General features: G+C 42.8%; 1 protein-coding gene across 1 annotated transcript in view; it reads left to right on the plus strand.

Annotated features, from left to right (window-relative positions):
- The window catches only part of LOC122776018 (neural-cadherin-like), a 93325-nt gene extending 81688 nt beyond the window's left edge, over positions 1-11637 (plus strand). The window contains exons 31-33 of the mRNA XM_044036327.1: positions 4344-4594; positions 9866-10020; positions 10603-11637. Coding sequence (XP_043892262.1) covers positions 4344-4594; positions 9866-10020; positions 10603-11169 — 973 coding nt within the window. The 3' untranslated portion in view covers positions 11170-11637. The remainder of the gene's footprint in view (positions 1-4343; positions 4595-9865; positions 10021-10602) is intronic.
- The last annotated feature ends 9835 nt before the right edge of the window (positions 11638-21472 follow it).

Below are 21472 nucleotides of genomic sequence, written 5' to 3' on the forward strand. Positions count from 1 at the left end.
CATCACACACCGGCATCTGGGTTGCTGCATCTCTATTTTCTTCAGTATGACATAAAATATTTATAAAATAATAATAACTGGAGGGTCTATCCAAACTAAGAAATACAAACAAAACTAAAACTGACTGAAAAAAAAACTTACTAAAATTAAATATTTTTACATATATGCATTTTATATTAGATATGTTTAAATGTCTGATATTCAGGATGTTTTGCGTGATTGGGGGTTAAATCAGCAGTCAGGCTTCGAGGGGCAGGAAGAACGGATTCAGGACTTCGAACTGTGGAGTGCAGCACTCGGTGTACTTTTAGAGTACATAGAGACAAACAACCATCCTCTCTTACACCTACGGTCAATATTGAGTGTCCAATTTGCCTAATCCCCAAATCTGCAAGTCTTTGGACTATGGCAGGACTCGGAGAAAACCCGCGCACACACGGGGAGAACATGTAAAATCCATGCAGAATACTAACACATTCAAAATGATAAAAAATCCTGACCTACAACTAATACAATACAAAATCTTACACAGAATACACTACAAAGGAAAAAGGATGTTCAGATTGGGGTTTTCACAATCAAATATCTGCCCAAACTGCAACGAAAACACAGCAGATAGCTACATGTATGCTATATGGCTATGCACACCGGTGTATACGTTCTGGTGTAGGGTATGCGAGGACCTCTCAGCATGTCTCAAATACACCATACCACCTTCCCCCGCGCTATGCATACTGTGGGCACACAGTGGGTGGGGCCAGGATCAGGGGATCATTGTCGTTGGGGATGCCTTCTGGTCGGGTGTGGGGGTATCTGGTCCTTCTGGGCCTTCTCCCCGGTGGTGCTCGTGGGGTGCCGTGGCATGTCCCTAGCCTGGACAGGTTACCCCCCTTCTTGGCCAGGGATGTGGCCGGGATTGGGGCGTATGGCCGATAGCTACATTACATGCATGCTATATGGCTATGCACACCGGTGTACACATTCTGGTGTAGGGTATGCAAGGACCTCTCAGCATGTCTCAAATGCACCATACCACCTTCCTCCGCGATATGGATCTGGGATGCTGGGGCTTTCTGGCAGTCTGTGTGGGTTGGTGGCCCTGGGCCTACTGTCCCTCGGTGACTGTGGGTCTGCCCTGCGGGGATTGGGGTGGATCTGTGGGATGGTTGCCACCTTGGCTTGAGGGGCCCGTGGGGGTTTGGGGTGGTGGGGCTTGGGCTGGGCCGCCTTCGTGCTGCAGGTGGGGCGCTGGGGGATGGGGTCGGCCCCTGGCGGGGGGGTTGATCCCCCCTGGGATCTGCCCTCCAGGGGTGCCGGGCGGTGTGTGCTGCGGTGCCCCCGCTGCGCCCTGGGGTGGGCTTGTGCATCCTCTGTCCCGGGGGGGCCATGGTGGGGGGCACAAGGGGGGCTGCCTTGCTTTGGGGGCCCTTGGGGTGGAGCATGGGGGTATCTGGTCCTTCGCCCCGGTGGTGCTCGTGGGGTGCCATGGCGTGTCCCTTCTTGGCCGGGGATTGGGGTGTATGGCTCTGCCAGTCAGGAAGCTGGCACCCTAATTGGGGGGGCACTCTTGCCAACCTCTACGTCCCCCCCCCAAGGGTTGATACATCTACACGCACACATCTGGGACACTGGGGGGGTTGAGCTGATGGGGGATCAGGGGGTGGGACCATCACATGATGGGGCCACTCTCCGTACCCCCTGATGATCTGCCACTCTCCCCTAATTTTATCGCATGTTAGACATTAGGGCCTGGTGGGCGACAGCTCCACTGTCTGCCAGCAGTGGGGCGTCCGTGCCACATCTTCCCCCTCCATTTTAACTGCACACTAGATACCAACATACCCCATATCACACATCACACACACATGCACACACCACCAAATCATTCACTGGTGGGCTGGGATGGGGGGTGATGGTGGTGAGTGCTCTTCTGGGCGCCCGGTTCCTGCTCATCCCTTAGCTGTGTTGGGGCTGGCAGTCTGGGTGGGGGCAGCTACGGTGGCCAGGGGGCATTGCTGGACGTGGGGGATCTGGTCCCCTACACTTGGCCTGGGTGGTGTCCGGGAGGTATGGCTGTGGCCCATCATGACGCACCTCCCTGAAGGTGCTGTGGTGGGCGGAGGTCTGCCTACCCGGCAGGGGTCACCAGTGGGCATCAGCACTCCTGGACATTTGGTGGAGCCCCTCGCCGGTGTGCTGCAGGGTCAGGCGTGGTAAGTCCTTGGACCTCTGGCCCTGCCTCTGCTTGGGAGATCTGCCCTGGACTGGCTCGGGGGTCTGCCTGTCTTCCATCTCTTGGCTTGTGGCCCTACGTGGGCCTCCGCCTGTCCCTCCCTGGGATGGGGGGGGCGTGCCTTCTCGGTGGGCGGTCTGGGGGGGCTATGCTTCGGGCTCTGGGTGCTGGGGGCCTGGGCCACTCCTCCGATTGGTCCCCTGCAGGGTGGATGCATTGCTGTCCTGGGGGGTAGTGGCTGTTCGTCTCTCCTGCCCTGTATGGCTGCTAGGTGCCCCATATGCCCCTGGATCATTATAGGCCCGCTACTGGGGATTGGCCGGGCATTGGCCGAGTCCCCCACCCAACCACATCTAATGACAATCTCTGCGCATACAGTATACACTGTTATGCGCGCTCACACACACACACACACTAAGATAAATTAAACTAAACTGATATAGCTTGGACACACTCTCTTGATGTGGTTGTTAACAATTACTATAGAAACTGTACCTGAATGCTAACGTTGTCTATGTTTTGTTTTGCAGAGTATGTTCTGTGTGTACTAAATAATTTCAACTGTTTAATGTTATTAACTTGTTACTAACACACTAATGTCAGTCTAATGTTGTTTATGTTTAGTCTTGTCGAGTATGTTCTGTCTATTTTGTATAATTTCAATTGTTCAATGTTACTAACCCATGCACTACCAATGATATTGTTGTCCACCTCGCTCTCTCTCTCTCTCTCGCTCTCTATCCCAAACCCCCTCCCTCCCTCCCTTCCGCTCACTCCCCCTCCCCTTGTCTGTCCACTCCCTGTCCCCCTGTCCGGTCCGGCTGCCCACACCACATAATCCTAAACCAAATTAATAAAAATACTGCAGTTCTGAGTAGCACCTACTCGCCCTGTGCATAACAAATCTGTCCGACACCACAAGGCATGCAGTCAACCATATTACATGTCCTAGGTACTGGGCAGGACAGGATAAAAAAAAAAAAAATCATGCAGAAAGGCTCTTTTTCCCAACCTCGTCGCAAACCTGGGTCTTCTCCCTGCAAAGGCAGGAGTGCTAACCACTACACCAACCATACGACCCTGAAAATAGTGTCATTATATTGTAATTGCAATATCATGATGTAACATTGTGATATAATTTTAAGATCATTTTGTCCAACCCCCATTGGACAGTTGTTTTTCCCAAACATTTGGCCTCCACCAGACTCTGCAAGTTAGACCTCTCTCTCTCTTTTTTTTGCTGTTTTGGTCTGTTGTGTGAAAAGTGCAAATTTATAATCTATGTGGAATGCAACCAGTGCAGCAAACAACAGCATATTAGGTAGGTGTAACAAAGTGCTTACTAGATGTTAACTAGGCCAGAGTTTCTCATTCCTGGTCCTGAGGATCCATTGTCCTGCAAGTTTTAGACGTTTCCCTGCTCCAACACACCTGATTCGAATGAATAGGTCGTTATCAGGCATCTGCAGTGCTTGCTTATGAGCTGGCCATTTGAATCAGGTGTGCTGGAGCAGGGAAACATCTAAAACATGCAGGGCAGTGGGTCCCCAGGATCAGGACTGAGAACCCTGGGCAAGGTGGATTTCAGCCAAGTTAAACCAAATAGTGTTCAATAGTTTACCAGCCTTAAAGGATAGTGTCTAACAGCAATGACTGACAGACTCTTAGCTGCCCCTTTAAACTCTGCACGGCCACAAAGTCTCCTGGCTATGATTTCAGGACTCTGAACCAGTGTGGGACTTCTCACTGCGGCTGATTATCCATATTCTGTGACTGTAGTGCAGCCTCAGGATATAACGCACTGAGAGAAGTAGTAGTGAATGATAGTCAGGGGATATTTTGTCCAAATATAGTGTGCAAAGCCAATCTTAGCTTCTCGGTTTCGTTTTGTTTAGTTTTTTGTTTTTTTTACCACTCTACAGTTGAAAGTCTGTAACCTTCAAAGAGCATATCTTTAAATCTGATATAAGAGTTGTAACTCCTGGGGGATTTATTTTTACACTGACAGCATAGGTTTCACAGCTCTGCAGAATTCAATCTTTCTTTTTATCTGAAAACTTCCCAAGTGTCTCTTGTCTTTGATTTACACTTCTGTCTCCTGTCTGCACAGGTGCCCTGCAGGCCACCTGACCAAAGAGAGCTCCTTGGGCAAAGTGTGTGTCTACACGCTTTGTGCCAGCCGACCATGTCGCCACGGCACCTGTGTGGCTCACTCGCCGTCCCGCTACACGTGCCAGTGCAGCGAGGGCTACAGGGGACGGCACTGCGAGGTGACACTTGCCATGTTCCACAACGAGGATGGCAACAGTCTCAGCCTGAGCTCCATGTTTGCTATCAGCATCTGTGTCATGGCCTTCCTAGGTAGTTATGTTGACTATGTCCTCTTCTACTTGTGGTAACATACTGATTTCATAGTTCCTCGTGTTTTCTGGCTTTGTTTTGTTTCTGTCTACTTGTTTTTCTGGGGTTTTTTCACATTAATTTGTGTTTTGTTGTATTTTTTATTTGCTATCATCATGGTATAATTCGTACATTATGTTTGTTTTATCTGTAACATCCACTGTTTTCCACAGCCGTTGGTTTCAGTGTAATGTATTCCTACACATATCTTGTAAATGTATTGATCTCTTGAGTTGTGCCAGGGTGTGATTTCTCCATGGGAGTTTGTTGGAAACATGAAACAAATATTTGCACTGGAAGAGAGGCAAGGAGGGAAAACATTGTACATCATAATTTGTGATTCACGGGAAAGTCCCAGCAGAATCGGGCGGTTTCTTTATGTGTTTTTCCGTGTTTCATCACTTCTTTGTATGTGATACTCTCTCATTTCAGAAGCCAATTTCACTCTCAGCCTTACTTTTTATCTGCCCAACTTGTTTTATATCCCCCAATCCACTCATTGTACTCTCTTCATGTCTTCTTTCTTTGCCTTTTCCTTCACATCTTACACAGCCTTTTTTTTCTTTTTTTTTCTCCCAAGTCAACCTACATATAATTTAATAATTAATATACTATGTGCTAAATTATGGACCAAACATGAAGGCCAAAATTGAGGCCAAAGTTAAAAGAGATATAATAAAATAGATTAAAATACAGGGAGCAAGGATCAGTTATCTGGTAGAACATGCCCTGCACAGACAACAGTAGTAAATGAATTTATTTTATTTACAGAAAACATGTTGTGCCAGAAGAATAACAACATGTCAACCACCTACAACAGCACCTGTTGTCTCCACTCGAGACTAATTTGAAAGCAAACATTTTTTTAACCAACTCAACCAACTTGTTCTTTACAACCTTTTATGGGGGGAAAAAAACTGCCCACAGAGAACCAAGACCTTACAATAAAAGCAGCACATCGTTACAGACAAAGTCTTCAAAATCTAGGTCACAGGTTTCTTTGTCAATCACAAGCTATTAGGTGCACCTGTGTTGTTCTGCCACAGCTGAAGGTAATCAGGAGGCTGGCTGGTATAAAGGGAGGCTGAAGGTGTAGTGCTCTGATGGGTTTGTTTTGGGTCTGTGTGTCTCCAGAGAGTTAACACCTTCAGTTAACTTTCTTTGTTTGCTGTGTTTGTGTAGAAATCTGAGATTTGTTTCTGTGTGTTTCTTCTTTTGATCCTTCAGTCCCCCCCTGTCCACCTTTGGTTTTGTGTCCTCAGCTTTAGTTCTTTTATTGTGATAGAATAAGTGGAAGACTGTGGGGCATTTTATTTCCACCGACACCTTTCAGAAATCCAAAAGGCCCATTTGTTGCTCTGATCCTCTTGTATCCTGGCAGTGTTTTCATTCATTCATTCATTCATTCATTCATTCCTCTTGTACCGCTTTATCCTCCACATGAGGGTCGTGGCGGGGGCAGTATTTGCTTGTTTCCTGAGTCGCAAACTGACCTCCAGCTTTTATTTCTGAGGAAACCTAACAGTGAGGGTTATATTCATTTTAAATGGCTTGAATGTACCCTAAAATGAAAGGAAAAAAACGATGAACCTCAATATAAAGAATGTATTTATTTAAACGAATACCTAACTGTTTGTTCACATTGGCTGTATCTCAACCTTCAAGAGTAAAGGGACTTGAACTTAAGAAAGCTTTTAAAGTTTGGTAACATGCTAATGTAATGGCTCCCAAAAGATGTATTTTATGTAAATGTTCTTTCTATTAGCCCCATACAAATAACTATAAACAAGCAAATCCTGTAAGGGTAACAATATAAGTGACATTTGCATTTGAGGTATTTATAGTCTGAAGTGGTTTTAAGTACCAAAGTAGTAAAAAATAAATGAATGTTAATTCATCATGTATATCTTGTAACCAGTCTCAATACAGTTACAGCTACTCTGTACTAGAGGTGACTAGATTGTACTTGTGGGCACCCTTCATACTTCATGGAAAGAAGAATACAATTAGGCAACAATAATAATAACACAATATCTTTAGTACACACATCCTCACATTTGTTGCCTGTGAGTGAAAATGGTTAATTGGTGATCAGAATAGCTGCTGATTCATTTTCTGTTGACTGACTAATCATCTTAGCGTCTCGACTTGAACCTGTAATGCGATGATGACTCCAGTTTATACTCTAATACAATTGCAGCATTGATGCCACTGTCAGAGATGTTAAGGTCTAACACGATTCAATCAAGATTCAATATAAACTCGGCATCAGCTGCCAGGAGTGTCTTTTTAAATGTGTATGCATTGATATCGCTCCACAAAACACCCCACCTGTGTCAAAAAAGATGAGCTATGCTTTTAATTAATTGCTAAGGCTCGGGAAAGAGATAAATGAATTGTGTTCAGGGCTATAGCTAAAAATTAGATTTTTCTCATTCTTACAATAACAAAGTGACAGGTCTGTGTGCTTGTGCATGAGTGGCCTGTATGATGTTGCACTCTCTACCCTCTTTAGGGCCACATCACTGTTTATGAGTCTTCCTGTCAGAGACAGGCTTATAAAACGCTTGGGCAATTCAATACACTGTCCCTGCCTTTATGACTAACTCAACATTCCCTCCAGGGCATGTGGCTAGTATTGGGACATCAATTATGTTTGACACTTGAGAGTGAAACGTATAAAGTGGTCTTCAATATTAAATAATAAATTCAAAGATGATAAAGTGTAGCCTTGGCCTAATTCATGAAAATCCATGTGTGTAGCCCATTTGAAGTATAGCGGTTTGACATCGATGATGAGGCAGTTCAAGGCTGTTAAGGTTGATAAGCGCGTTCTCTATTGACCGCACACCTTTTCATTTGAATTAACAAGGTTTTATGATCAGCGTGTTAACAGAGTTAATCCAGTATGGGTTCAGTAACCAGCTGGTTATACAACACTTGTGCAGCTCTGACAATCATCACCACAGGAACCCCCGCCATAAACACACACTCGGACTTGCTGTTCTCAGTAAGAGTGCTGGCTCGGTGTTAAATTAAAAGGAGACTCCATCCCTGCCCAACATGCATTAAAAGTTAAAATGATCCATTCATTATTGAGTTTTACACAAGCCATCACAGACCAAGTAGAATGTGAGTTGAGCGTGAGCCACTGACTGAGACAGATGAGCTGGTGTCTGACCAAGCTTTTATTAATCCAGCCACAAATCTGACAATCTGCTGGTAAAGAATAGAAGAAATTCGCCGCCCATATGGGTCTCTGAATACTAAGCGATCGTGTAAAGTGCCTGTTCTTTTGAACTCATGAGAGATTTATAAATAAATGATTTCCTCCAACTCTCCTCCATCTCTCACCTGTGTCATTTCCTTCTGCTCCTCCATCAGTTTTCTTTTCTCCTAAACCATGCCTTGATGTTTCATCTGTCTCATTTTTCATTTTTTTTCCCCTCACTGAGCTCAGTCTGGAGCCAGAGTGAAAGGGTTAAGTGTTTTGATCATGCAACTGTATGTTGCAGTTGTTTACCTGACGCTCATTCATAATGCACCGTCCAGTCAAGGCTAACATCATAATACTCTGTTGGTTAGAGAGGAGAAGCAGCAGCATTATGGATTGATGAATGACTGCGAGGTCTGTTCTCCACCCTGATATTGATCTCACTGGCATGTAACCGCACACACACACACACACACACACACACAGAGGGCAGAGTGTGAATTAACCTGTGCCTAACTTTGCATGTGTGTGTGTTTGTGCAGAGAAGCTGTGCTTCAGTCCCTGTGGGTTGAGAATTGAACTGCTCTCTTACAGATATATGTTTAATAGCAGCTCAGGTGATGTTGAGGGTTAAGGTGAGTGCAGGCCTGTAGGCTGCACCTCTGAGCAGGTAATTCTGGAGGTGATAAAAAGGGGGTTGAAGGGCCTCATTGAGATTCTGGTGTTTTCTGCGAGGGCACTCTGGACGCAGCACCGAAGGAGCTGGGTCAGCTGATCGATACCGCCTTCCCCTCCACCCGGTGCTGTGAATGGGGTAGATGAGGAACATGCGGGGAGCTTCCAAGCTTGTTTCTAACAATATTTGAGCAGCATAAAAATAAAAGGCAGAGGTGATAAAATATTTTCCAGGCAGCAAAAAATAGAGGTGATGGGGTTTTAATTGAGATACCTTTTTTTTTAGCACAGATTGGCTGCCAGTAAGATTATTTTTGTTTATAACTACCTGCCTGTCAGAGTGACCTACACAGCTTTGGGTGCATTATTATTATTGTTGTTATTATTATTATTATTGTTATTTTTGAAGCATTTTTTTAAAAAGACCCAGACTAATGCATTTCTCAAAACAAGTGCCAATTAAATTGATACTTAGCACTTAGCCATCACCCTAACATAAAACTATTCTAGTTGAAACAGATCCCATCTCGTGTGAGAGATAAAGCAGAGGCCAGCGAAGGACTGAAGAAAGGAACACCGAGGGGCTTAATGAGAAAGACGGGAAGAATGACACGGAAGTTCCAATATAGAGAGAGACCAGAAAAAGCAGAGAAATGCAGAGATTAAAAAAGGAGTCTGGACTTGTAAAAACAGATAGCAACGAAGAGAGAAAGAGAAAAGAGGATGGCAGATGGGAGAAAAACAGTGGTGAGATTAATGGACTTTAAAGGTCAGTCCAGCATGTTGTATAATTCAGCACACAATAGCTGTGATTGATGTGTGTGCTTTAGGACCTTTCTTGCTCGGTTCCTGCAGCATTTCGCTCCATGTTCAACCGAGCCACTGAGCCTTTGTGTCTAAGCTGGGAGGAGTACAAATTCAGTTAATAGGTTACCAAGGAACTGCGGCCTTTGATAAGACAGCGCGCATCAAAGGGAATCGGTGGGAAGGTGGTGCCTCTGTTTCCAGCACAGTCAAAGCAACTAAGAGATTTCACAGGACAAATCATTCCGAGGTAGAATCCATTTACAGTCAAATATTAGTCTGCATTACCTATTCATTTAGAGGGATGTCGGCTGTTTTATTAGATTTGATGAAGAATTCATTCACATTCCACCATAGTTGTATTTACAACTATCTCAGCTTTGTAGCATCACTTTCCATCTTCACTTTCTTCTCACATTGTCAACATCATTTTACACACACACACACACACACACAGATGTGTTTGTCTGCTTAGAATCTCAATGGTAACCATGTGATCATGGTCCTGTTGTGTTAACCTGCTCTCTGGCTCCCCTCAGTGTTGATGCTGGGCCTGTTTCTCTATTCCTGCTGGCGGAGACACAAGGGCCTGAAGGAGGGTGTGTACCATGTGTCTGCGCACCACGGAGAGTGGGAGGACATACGGGAGAACGTGCTCAACTATGATGAGGAAGGTGGAGGGGAGCAGGACCAGGTAAACCTTTTGTGTGCGCCTGCACATTCTGGTGTTTAGACAAGGAGAATAAACATCATCCCTAAGTTTTCATTTCCACAGTTTTAAATGTCATCATGTTTTATTTCTGGACTTCTGTAGGGCAGACAAAACAAGCAAACATTAACATTTAAAGAGCACTGTGTTGGTGCCTTGAAATGAACACCAAATATCAGTTCCCTCGAGATCCACGAATGTGAGTCAATTAGCTGAAATTAAGCAAGGAGACCCAAATAGCTGTTAATGCCTCTGCTTTAATAGTGTTGGTAATAACATCACCTCCACCCGCCCCCTTTCTTTGCAATCAGATAATTAATTACTTGGCTAATCAATGGGGCTGTTGTTGCCAACATCTCATCCTACAGAGTGGATCTTCATCTCAGTCTGGGGAACAGGTTCATTTACTAGAAGAGGCATTAGCTCAGCTACACTGCTCTGACCACAGCTTGGTGGCATGTGGCAATGCTTTTGTTTCATTATCTCTTAAACAGATTACAAAGATTACATTGGGGGGGAACGGTTATTTTCTTCTCTTCTGACCTTTTTTTTCTTATTTCCTCTCAGAATGCCTTTAATATGGTGGAGCTGCAGCGCTCCCTCCAGCCCAGTCCAGCTCAGTCACTCCGCTACAGTTACCCACACAGTATCATCTCCTACCCACAAACTAAGCTTCCTCAGGACAGCAACAAGAAGGAAGTGTCCACTGCAAATGGCAGTGCAGCTATCGCCTTGCGTCTGGCCATCCCTCCCTCAGAGACAGAAACGCTGCCATCTCCTCTGACCTTCCGCCGCTCCCAGAAACCCCTCTCCTTCTCCAGCCAGGACTTGGCCCGCTACCTGTGTGAGGTCATCAGGGACATGGAGCATCCCGGGGAGCTCGGCACCATGACCACACCGCGCCGCCCCTCTAGAAAGGAGCGCGGCGTGGTGGCAGTGCGCTCCCTCAGCTCCCTCAGTGCAACTCAGGGTTCAGAGGTCAAGCTTCAGGGAGGCCAGAGCATCCGCCTGGACAGGTTCAAAACCCTCCGCGCTATGGTCTGTGATTTGAGAGGAGAGTCCAAGACACCGGAGGGTCAAAGAGACAAACTGAAGGAGAGCAGAGGGCAACTGAACTGTGAGAAGAGTGGGTGAAGTGAATTTAATTTGATGTGAAATACTCAGACTCTGGGAGGTTGCTCAGCGTGTAATGTGAAGTCTACTTTAAATGTACTCTATTGATGAAACTCTTTGATATAAATGATGTTTACCACTGAATGATCAGATGTGATGTATTGTTTACTTGGCATTGCACTGTACAGTATATAATCCACAAGAAAGCACTTTTGGAGGCGCCGTGTGTCAAAACTACTCATGTCATGAAACTCATAAAAGCAATGTCTGCAAGTGAGATGGCAAATGAGTTTCCCGTGCAAGGACTTGATTCTTTTTGCTGTTAATGACTCATGAAATCATTTATGTGGGGGAAAAAAATGACTTTGTTTCATTTGTATTATGTATTTCCTTTTAAATAAATGAATATCTTTGATAATATTTAGAGCTTGATCTTGTTCAAACACCCCATGAAATTAATTAATGTCAAATGTTCCTTTTTTTTGAAGTTCAAGCCAACTTTAATCATCAAATGTTATAGGCAGATTTCTTTTTTAAATTCCTTATCAGAGGAAAAAGTAAAGTTAGATGTCTTTCTTATAACCTATAAATGAACAATGTTTCTATAGTTGTAGTATGTCTTCCTTTTATTCCTGTAATGATTGGCGAAAGAAAATCAGTGACTAAACTGGAACAGTGTGTTTTATTCAGCTAACAATTAACAGAAGTGAAGCTCTGAGAGGAACAAAGTCAATTTCAGGATTAATCATTTATGTCCAGAATCTGTAGCCTCCTGACCTGAGCTTCTGGGAGTCTTCACTATGAACTCGGCAGCATGGAGGTCCCAGCAGACAGCACTACATCATATTTAATTGGCTAGTTCTACTGGAGTTAAACAGCTGTGACACTGGAGCACATCACCGGGGAAGCACACAGAACTGTTGCATGCAGCTGATGGTCCTGATGTCTGTATCCAGCCTGTCAGTACATTTACATAACCACCACAGCGTGATTGAGAGGAGGCTTTCAAACCCTTGTAGGTTTTTGAGGAGGAGCCCATGATATATTTTCTATTCATAAGTCTTGGTGTGGTGCACATGAAAGGTCTGTGCGAGCTCACTGATGCCTTCATGCTCCAGTAGAGCGACTTCTCTTTATGGTTGCAAATCTTATTACTAAATAACATTTTGGATTCTGTTGCCTTTGAGGTGAATGTGATTTGTGAATGCACACTGCCACCTACTGATGACATGCTGGCACCGCAACTCGTCAGTTTACCCCTGCAGTGATTCCCTGCAGAGGGATCGAGGGACACTTAAACAAGTTTATGATTATCTATAAAATAGTTAATTAAAATTTCACTCTTATAATATTTCATGCGTGAAGAAATACAAATCTACACATTATGATGTAAACAGTGACATAAATTACTTTTTGGTTGGGCTTAAAGTGGGGCGTGCACACCTGTCTCCAGGTGTTTGTCAAATTAAAAGTATAGAGTCATTATGGATGGAACTGTCTTTCTATTCCAGCAGCCTGATCAGGACCTTGAACACCTAAACTGTTCCTGTGCAGCCGCTCACTGACCCACAGCTCTGATCAGCAGGGCGCTGCTTACAGGGAAAAGTATCCTGAATAAACAGAGATAAAAGACGCCCTGTCGTGATTTATCAATGAATTTCTTTATTTCAAATGATGTAATTTACCTTTCAGCCATCAGAGGACACCCTCATCTCACAGCAGCAGCAGCAGCAGCAGCAGCTGCAGCACCTCAGGGGAAATTATGATGTAAAAAAGAAAAGGCTAAATATAAATGTGAAGAAAAAGATCATTTGATTAGTTTAAAAATAATGTCAATTATATGCTGTGACTTTTACCACATGTTCAGTAAAAGCACCAATATAGCCATGATTTAAAATGACTCAGTCCAGGGTGTTGATTACAGGAATTACTGTAACATGATAGAATACAGCATTATCAACAGAGGCACTGATACATAGAGTGTGTAGTATTGAAGTGGACTGATATGAATTCATAGATTTTAAATATGACATGAGGCCTCTTTTTAGACAAAAGTGTTTTTTTAAAGAAGGTCAAAAAATAATTAATAAAATAATTACAATCCAGAGGTTTAATCTTGAACGATATTGTGAATCGCGAATTACATTTGTGGAGCACCATCACACATGAAACATACTGTACAGTAAGGTCAAGGTCAAGATTTAAAAGTAAACACACAACTTTCATATATTGATCAACTTGGCAACACATTCAAATGGACGATCACCTGAAATCATCTGATGGGTTTCAGAGACAGTTTAATGCTCTGACACAAATCTGTTCTCGGATAAATCATACCATAAAAGAGTTTCTTTGTTCATCTAAACCAGACACCCTGAGGAGAAAAGAATACTTGCAATTACTACTGGATAATAATTTCAAACCCAACAACTTCTTCAACCAGTGTGATGCAATATGCAGGGATTATGTTACCCTCATGCACTACAGGATACTTGATGAAATTCAAGTACAGAAGATGGAGGAGGAGGAGGAGGAGGAGGGTCAGGTTGAGTCTGAAGGCGGAGCAACACAAGAGGAGAGTGTTTGATGTGACAGCTGGAGATTGTAAGAATGAGGGGTGACACCGCGCTTGAGCTTCCTCAGTGACCAACGGTCATCCAGTCAGACTGTCAGTCAGTCACTTTATTTGTGTTATAAACGTAGGTGTGTGTGTGTGTGTGTGTGTGTGTGTGTGTTTGTCTCCTCAGGCAATAGATATGGGAGTAGTGACAACGTGGCGTGGCCCTCTGTCAGTTGCCCAGTAAAGTGGCATGCGTGTCAGCTCTCCTGACAGACACACTCATCCTGCTGGGCGGCGATGGCGGCTGCAAATGTGGGACATGTCTCGTGACAGAGCGACACAGCCTACACGACAACTCGGCATGCAGACAGGACATGAGCAGTCAAGTTTGATGTGAGGGGGTCACCGCTGAGGGCCCGGGCTCTCCGAGGGAGAGTGAAAGCTGCAGTGATCTCTGCACAGCTGGAGACGCAGTGACTGTGCTACACCTCACTTTAAAGCCCTTTGTTGCCAAATGGATGGAAGAAAAACCTGTTTTCTGTCTCAGAGGGGTTGACATGGTTCATGGTGCAGGATGTTAATGTCAGTAAATCATCTCTGTGGTCTGATATATTATTAATGATCAAAAAAAATGACTATCACTGCGGAGATTGTCAGCTACTACCTGCCTGCATGCTGCGTTTAATGTCATGTTGACTCTTGGAGTTGCTTTGATTAAGTGCTTTACTGCACATGGTCTCCTGGTTTGAGCACTGAAACATTTTGAAATTGTCACAAGGACGAAAGGAAGATGGAGAGCAAACGAAAATCAATTCCAGGGTTTTCTCTGAGTGTCCTGTTTCCAGAGAACATTAGTGGTATTTCGAAAAGATTCGTAAAACATGAGCCTAAGACCAACTATTATGACACAGGACAAGGTCTACAACACATATGTCCTCCCTGAATCTGGACAAAAGCAGTGTTGACAAATTATGAGAATGGATGCTACAGAAGTGTTGTTTTTTCCCCATTGAGAGTTCAGTAAAGAATTCAGGCGCTCAAAATGATAGTACATGGTATAAAGTAGTGCTATTCTGTTTCAGTCCATAAGTATTTGGACAGTTCCACGTGTTTGTTCTCCAGTGTGATACATTAAAAATAAATAATGAATGCCAGATTAAAATGACAAGATTTAATTTAAATGAGGTCAGTGATTCTCACCCTGCAAGTGCTGACCCTGAATGAGGGGGTCATAGAATCATTCTGAGGCCTCACCAGATGGTTGTGGTCAGGGGGAAAATTAATAAAAGGATCAATAACAGATCAGAAATGAAATGTTCTGTCCCTTGTATCAGGGACTTATTTTGTCTTACTGTGTACGTGTTTCAAAGGGTGCATGCACATGAGTTTCTGATTAGTCACAACACATTACTCAGTTTATTCATCTTTCACATGGAATGACTGTAAAGCCATTCACAGTGAAATGATGACATTCCAGAAATATGGCAATTTCAGCAGATAGCACTCAGATATGGGGGTTCAGAATGAATCAGACACACATTATTTTTGAACCCACACCATCACATTTAATATTTTATAATCAATAACTAGATGTTTGCTCTGAAATCAAGTGAATGTCATACTCACCTTGAAAACATCGGTTGTTTCCGGCCTTATGTTCATAATCGTTGTCCAGCTCATAGTTGACATACCCTTTATTGACTTCTATTGCATGTGACTGAATATGAAATCTCATGATGTGCCACACCTCTGCATTTATCCTGCGGCTCCCGTCAGCAGTGAAGCCAGTGTGTCACTTTTATTGGCAGACACACACTGTACATGTCAAAGCAACAGCAGAACCAGCTGTTCCTATTGTCCTCAGATTCACCTCTTGCCATCATTCTGGTTTTTGTGTCACTGGTTTCTCTTTGTGTCTTTCTGTGAACCGTTGCCTGGTTTTCTGTTTCTGAGGTTTACCAGGATTCCTCTGCTGAATCCTGTGGTCAGGAAGTGTCACTACAGTAAAACAATGCAGCATAGACCGTCATCCCGAGCATCATGGCTTGCAGTGAAGTACAATGATGATGATGATGAAGATTATGTGGTCATCCACTCTGTCTACAGGCAACAAAGAAAGAACTGTGTCAGAGTCATTTGCCAATTTTTGTGAAAACTCCCTGTCAAACCAACGACTATGATGTATTTCAGAATGTTGCTTCCTTTTATTGTCATCTTGTTCACTTGTGTGCTCACCTCTTCACCACTCACACTGACAAACCCTCACATCCAGACAGCAACTATCAACTCTCAGTCAAACGCTGACCTTTTGTGCACAAACTGAAAGTGAAACAACACACGACTGCTCAAGTTAACATTTAGTTGCCAAGCATCCAATTATGTTTGAAGCCCTAAGATTGGGCACGGCGTTAAAATGGATGTATTTCCTACACGGCGAGACTTTAATGTAGTATTGATTGCATTATTTCCTTTAAAAGGACAAACAAAGTGTGTTTAAACACAGAACCTGGTGGTTAAATGTGAATCTATTTTAAACAAGCAGAACAATAGGAAACATCTATTTCCATGAGTAAATGATCATGTGATATGATGAACAGCACAAGAAAAGAGGAAGATAATTGGATGCAGCCACTATAGTTTCCAAGTTCATACTTTGAATCTTGCTGCAATTTAATAATTGAGTTATAATATAATAATCATGATCAGAAAATTAGTATTAATATGTTAGTACACATGCATAAAATAAAGTATAGTTTTCACTGATCTGCCTACACTTATCTGCATTACTGTCTCCCTCATGTGTTATTTCAATCTACTTTATAACAAATGTAACAAAAAGAACATAAAATTAGAGAGTGGAGTTTGTACTAAATCCATCATTTCTCAGTCGACATTTCCATTTTTAATATTTAAAACAATATGCCATATCACTTGGGTTTTGGGTTTAGTCTTATTTTGATAGTAAAATAAACTTCAAAGCTGCAAATTCCCATTTTCAAGATTTTGTAAAATGTAATTGACAAATATGTGGGTCATTCTGTTGAAGGCCATGAGAGATTTAATTTCTGACTCAGAATCTCCATCCTGCACTTCTTCCAATTCACCCACAGATGGCACTCTTTGCCGCACCTGAGCTCTGACTCACACACACACACACACACAGGCCTCAGATTTCTGTTCACATCAAGATCCTCAGGTTTCTCTTCAGACTCAGATACTTCACCCCTCCCTCCCCTGTGTTCTTCAGAGCTCCTCCACTCTGCTCTGCAGGGATGCACCACACCATCTCCCATGAAAGCGCTGGCTACAGTTTATCATTGACTGTACTGGGAGCATTTAATGGCACAATCATGATGGATTCTGTGAGCACTTGATTTATTGATCACTGTCCTCGGTGAAGCTGTGAATACTCAAATAGTCACCAATCACCTCCAGAAATCAACCCCCAACCAAGCCTTTCTTTTGAAAAGTTGTAAATATTTTTCACCTCCGTGCCACAGGTGACTTTGAGACCACAATTGGCTGAATCATAATCTCTGTAACTAATTACATGAGAGCAACTGGACCTGTGAAGGGTTCTTGTCCTGAATGTGGCCGTTGGAGGCTGTCAAAGACTTTGTCCATCCATCACCGAGGAAGAGGAGGGCAGAGTGGAGGAACACTAGTGGAGAGGAAGAGGGGAGAAGCAGAGGGCGTCTGACAGATGGGCTTAGTGAGTGAATCATTGACAGGAGCCTGCTAACGGATGCTGGCTCCATCAATAGCTTAAAGCCTGTGTGATGAATTACTGCAGATAAACAATGCTGAGTAAGCAAATGTTTTTAACAAAGCCAGGTGAAAATATTACAGCTTTTGTGCAAACCTCCAGTTATTAAAACATAAGCTGTGTGCACGCACGCTGCATTTTTTATTATTTACTGAGGATAGAGAATCAAGCAACAGCAAAGGCCGTAAAAAAATAAACATTTTATTAAAAAAGTTTGATCTTTTATTACTTCATGCTTGTTAATTCCTATTTTTATTCCACGGATTATGATTCACTTGCACACCGCCCTTGTTGGTGCAGCTTCAGACGTGTGCCACCAGTAAAATCTGATAAAGATGTCAATATTTAATGTATTTAGTTTTATTTCCATCTAGAAATATGGCATTAAGTTATATTAGTGTGGTAAAGCCCAGATGCCAGCACATGTTGTTATTATTATTATTATTATTATTATTATTATTATTATTGTTGTTGTTTAAATAATGGAACACAGACTGGTTGCAGAATAAATGTAATCTTAAAAATTCTTGGGTTATGAATTCAAAACTCTTGTTGGTGCCATTTTCAGGTCACACTTATTCAGCAATATCCATCCTGTAGTAATCTTTCTAAACTTAGGACAAAAAGTAAGGGAACGTGTGTTTGGTTGATTATAGCAGAATAAGTGGTTTGGCATTGGCAGAGAAGATTTGGCAAGTTTTTCATGGGCACAACCCACATACTCCACTCTGCTGCTCAGCCCACAAATGCATTTTCCTTACAAATGTAGCACCATTTAAAAGGGAAATAAACAGGCTTTTCAACGGTATACTATTTACTGCCAAGAAGCATTGTTACAACAAAGAAATACAAACAGAAATTTCTAAACTTTCTGTTTATATACAAGGTCAACATGAGTGGCAGAGTCTCGCATGACCACCCTGACTTCAAAAAGTCTATATTCACTTAACATGAGTACATGTCCGATTGATAGATCAGTTGCTCTTTTTAAAAGCAGATCAACACACTTCCTGCCAACATTATGACTTATAAATTAAGTAGAAGAGATAACTCAAATATTTTTGAAGTACAAAAATACAAACTAATATCCACTCATCACAATACAAGCTTCTCTTTTGTTCTTATGTTCTGCAGCTTAAAGAAAGTGTTCATACATCACCTTCTCTTCTCTCAGAGTTGCACTTTTTAACAATTGCCGTTAAATGAATTTACATTCTGTAATAAAGTCTCTGTGCACAAGTCCATTAACAGTGGGCAGTGACTGCAATTGCCCTGGATTCAAATAAAATAATGTATGTGAAAAGCCTGATCAGATGCTTCTGAAGTACAAAAAGACACAACTAATATCACATACACACACAAGATCCAAACTTTTCTTTTCCTAATTTTCCGCAGCTCAAAAAAAATGGAGCCTAGAAAGCGTTAACGCCTCGCCTTCTCCCTATGTCTCCTCCTCCCCCCATTAGATGCAGACAGAACTCCACCAGGTGCTGCAGGAAACAATGGCCGGCCCATACAGGGATCAATGGCAGGCCACTGATGGGCTCTCATTCCTTCACCAGCAGACGTGATAAATGACATGGCCCATATGTTTCAGCAGCAGCCGAGACTCTCGCCGCCTGCCTCCTTTGTCTCCACTTCTAAAGGGACTTATGCTGTGGAAAAAGAAATGTAATGCTCACACACATGCAAAGAGAGCACACTTATACACACACACACACATGCACACGTTTTTTGTCAAAAGTGAGGATATGATGTATATTTTGTACTTTGTGGGTGGAGACAAAAACGGATAGATAGATACTTCTAATTGGAAGCAAATCCCTCGTAAGGTTTTTAGCCAACTTCAGGATGTGATCCTTTCTTTTTTAAAAACAAATGCTCCCTTTTCACACTTCTTTCCTCTCTTATCCTCGGCGGCAGTAAATCCTGTTGTCTGTACAGGTAGCAGCGCTCTGGCCCCCAACACCTGCCGTGCCCCAGGTGTCTTGTCAGCTGTCAGAGACGTCCGACGGCAGACAGGGATGGCATGACCAGTGAGGGGTGGGCCATGTTGGACGGGTCAGCCGTCATCGTTGTGGACAGACAGGCATGTGGCAGTGATCTCCCCGTGACAGGCTGTCAGGGCCGCCAGAGAGCCACCAACCAGCACTCGCTCCCTGTCATCTCACCTGATTACAGACAGAGGGGAAGCTCTGAATTCTCAACCTGGCACCGAGACTTCACTACTTGTTCCCCTGCTGCCACACTTTGGCCTCTGAATTCAGTGGGCTTCTTTATCTGCGAGACAGACTGGTGTGGTGGCTGGCTCAATAATAGTGGTTCTGTCTATTAGACAAAAGTGAATGCACACTGAACGGGAGATTCCATTCAAGCACTTGTTCCTGTGTCACCTTTTGAAAATGTATACCTGCAGGGCAAACATCGTGACGCTGACAAACCTGCCAAATGACATAATTGGTGTTCTGTAACAAGGGACATCTCGATGGCTCAAGGTTGATAATGATATTCTGTGGTAGATAGTGTTTACTTTAGTGTGTGTGTGTGTGTGTGTTTATACCCCAAACCACTCTCTACCCTGGTATTCTCTGTGATCCTGTCTGACAGATGACATTTGGAGTGGTTCTGGAGATATATGTGCCATTTGTATCCACAGCAGGGTCAGAGCATGTTACATGACCTGCGAGACAGAGAGCTGGAGAAACGATACTAATCTCGCCTGCAGATCAATACGGGACAGAGAGGCACTGATAATTGACCACTGTCAATCAATCAGTGCTGGGTTTGTGGAGCCATTAAACATCTCTTTGTGGGAGGAATACGGCCGAGAGAAGAAAACGTTCAAAAATAAACGCTCAATGTTTTTGATGTTAGAGCTTGCACTCATGAATTGGGTACTTGTTTTTTTTTAATATGAGTGGTAATACTCATATATAAGAATACTCCATTGGAAATAAATGTCATGCATCAATAATTTGTTATGATGGAAGCCAGAAATACAGTCTCATCATAATCATCTCCAAATACACATACAATGCATCATATATCAGTATTAAAAGCTAACATTAGAAATGTAAAATGTTTATAACAAACACGTACAAAAATGCTTCCTGTGAGTGTTATGATATTAAGAAAAAGTATTAAAAGGATATTAATAAAAAGTATTAACGTATTTATTTGTGTGTTTTATATTTGTGTTTTATTGTTTTGTTATGTTTTGTTATTTTTTTTTGTTATCCATTTTTTAATGGGCCAAGTCTCAGGAACAAAGACTATTTGATGAATTGTTATAATGTATTAATGAGTTAAGTAGTTTTACAGTTTTATTTGGTAACTGCACTGATTGCAGCAATTTTATACATTGGTAATTTAATCTATAACACTGAATTATATCTAAAACAGTAATAATAGAGACATGAAATATCAAAAAATGAAATAGTTTTGAAAAATAAACCATACATATTGTCATTTAAAATTGTACTTATATAAGTTCCTCCACTTTAACTGTTGACACATGCATGTTTTCCATTGGCCTTAGTTTTTGTTTATAAGAGTTGATAATCCATAAATTTCACCACACAGTCACAGCGCTGTTTAAAGATTTTGTGACGCGGTTTCTCACTGTTGTGTTTGGTGACATTGTTGAAAGGCAGAGCCTCGGTCGGGGTTTTTTTTTTTTCATCACTAATTATCTGTGGAAAGATTCTGCATATACATGCTGCAATCACAAAAGCATTAGTTACATCAACAATAGTATTTCCATAAACATCCCCGTGACAACAGTGATTGAACACCAGTCTGCTCCAGCTAGCATGTCTGACTGTGTTAATGGGTGGTGCGGTTTGCTGTGTCTGGACTCGCACCACAGTGGCACAGTGGAAACACACAAATGTAAACTGCGCACACACACACACACACACTCACACACACACACTCACCAGAGGCATAGAGTGCAAATGCATTTGATGTTCAGAGAGGAGGTGACATCAGAATATGCA

This window comes from Solea senegalensis, linkage group LG10, assembly GCF_019176455.1.
Source record: "Solea senegalensis isolate Sse05_10M linkage group LG10, IFAPA_SoseM_1, whole genome shotgun sequence".
NCBI lineage: Eukaryota > Metazoa > Chordata > Actinopteri > Pleuronectiformes > Soleidae > Solea > Solea senegalensis.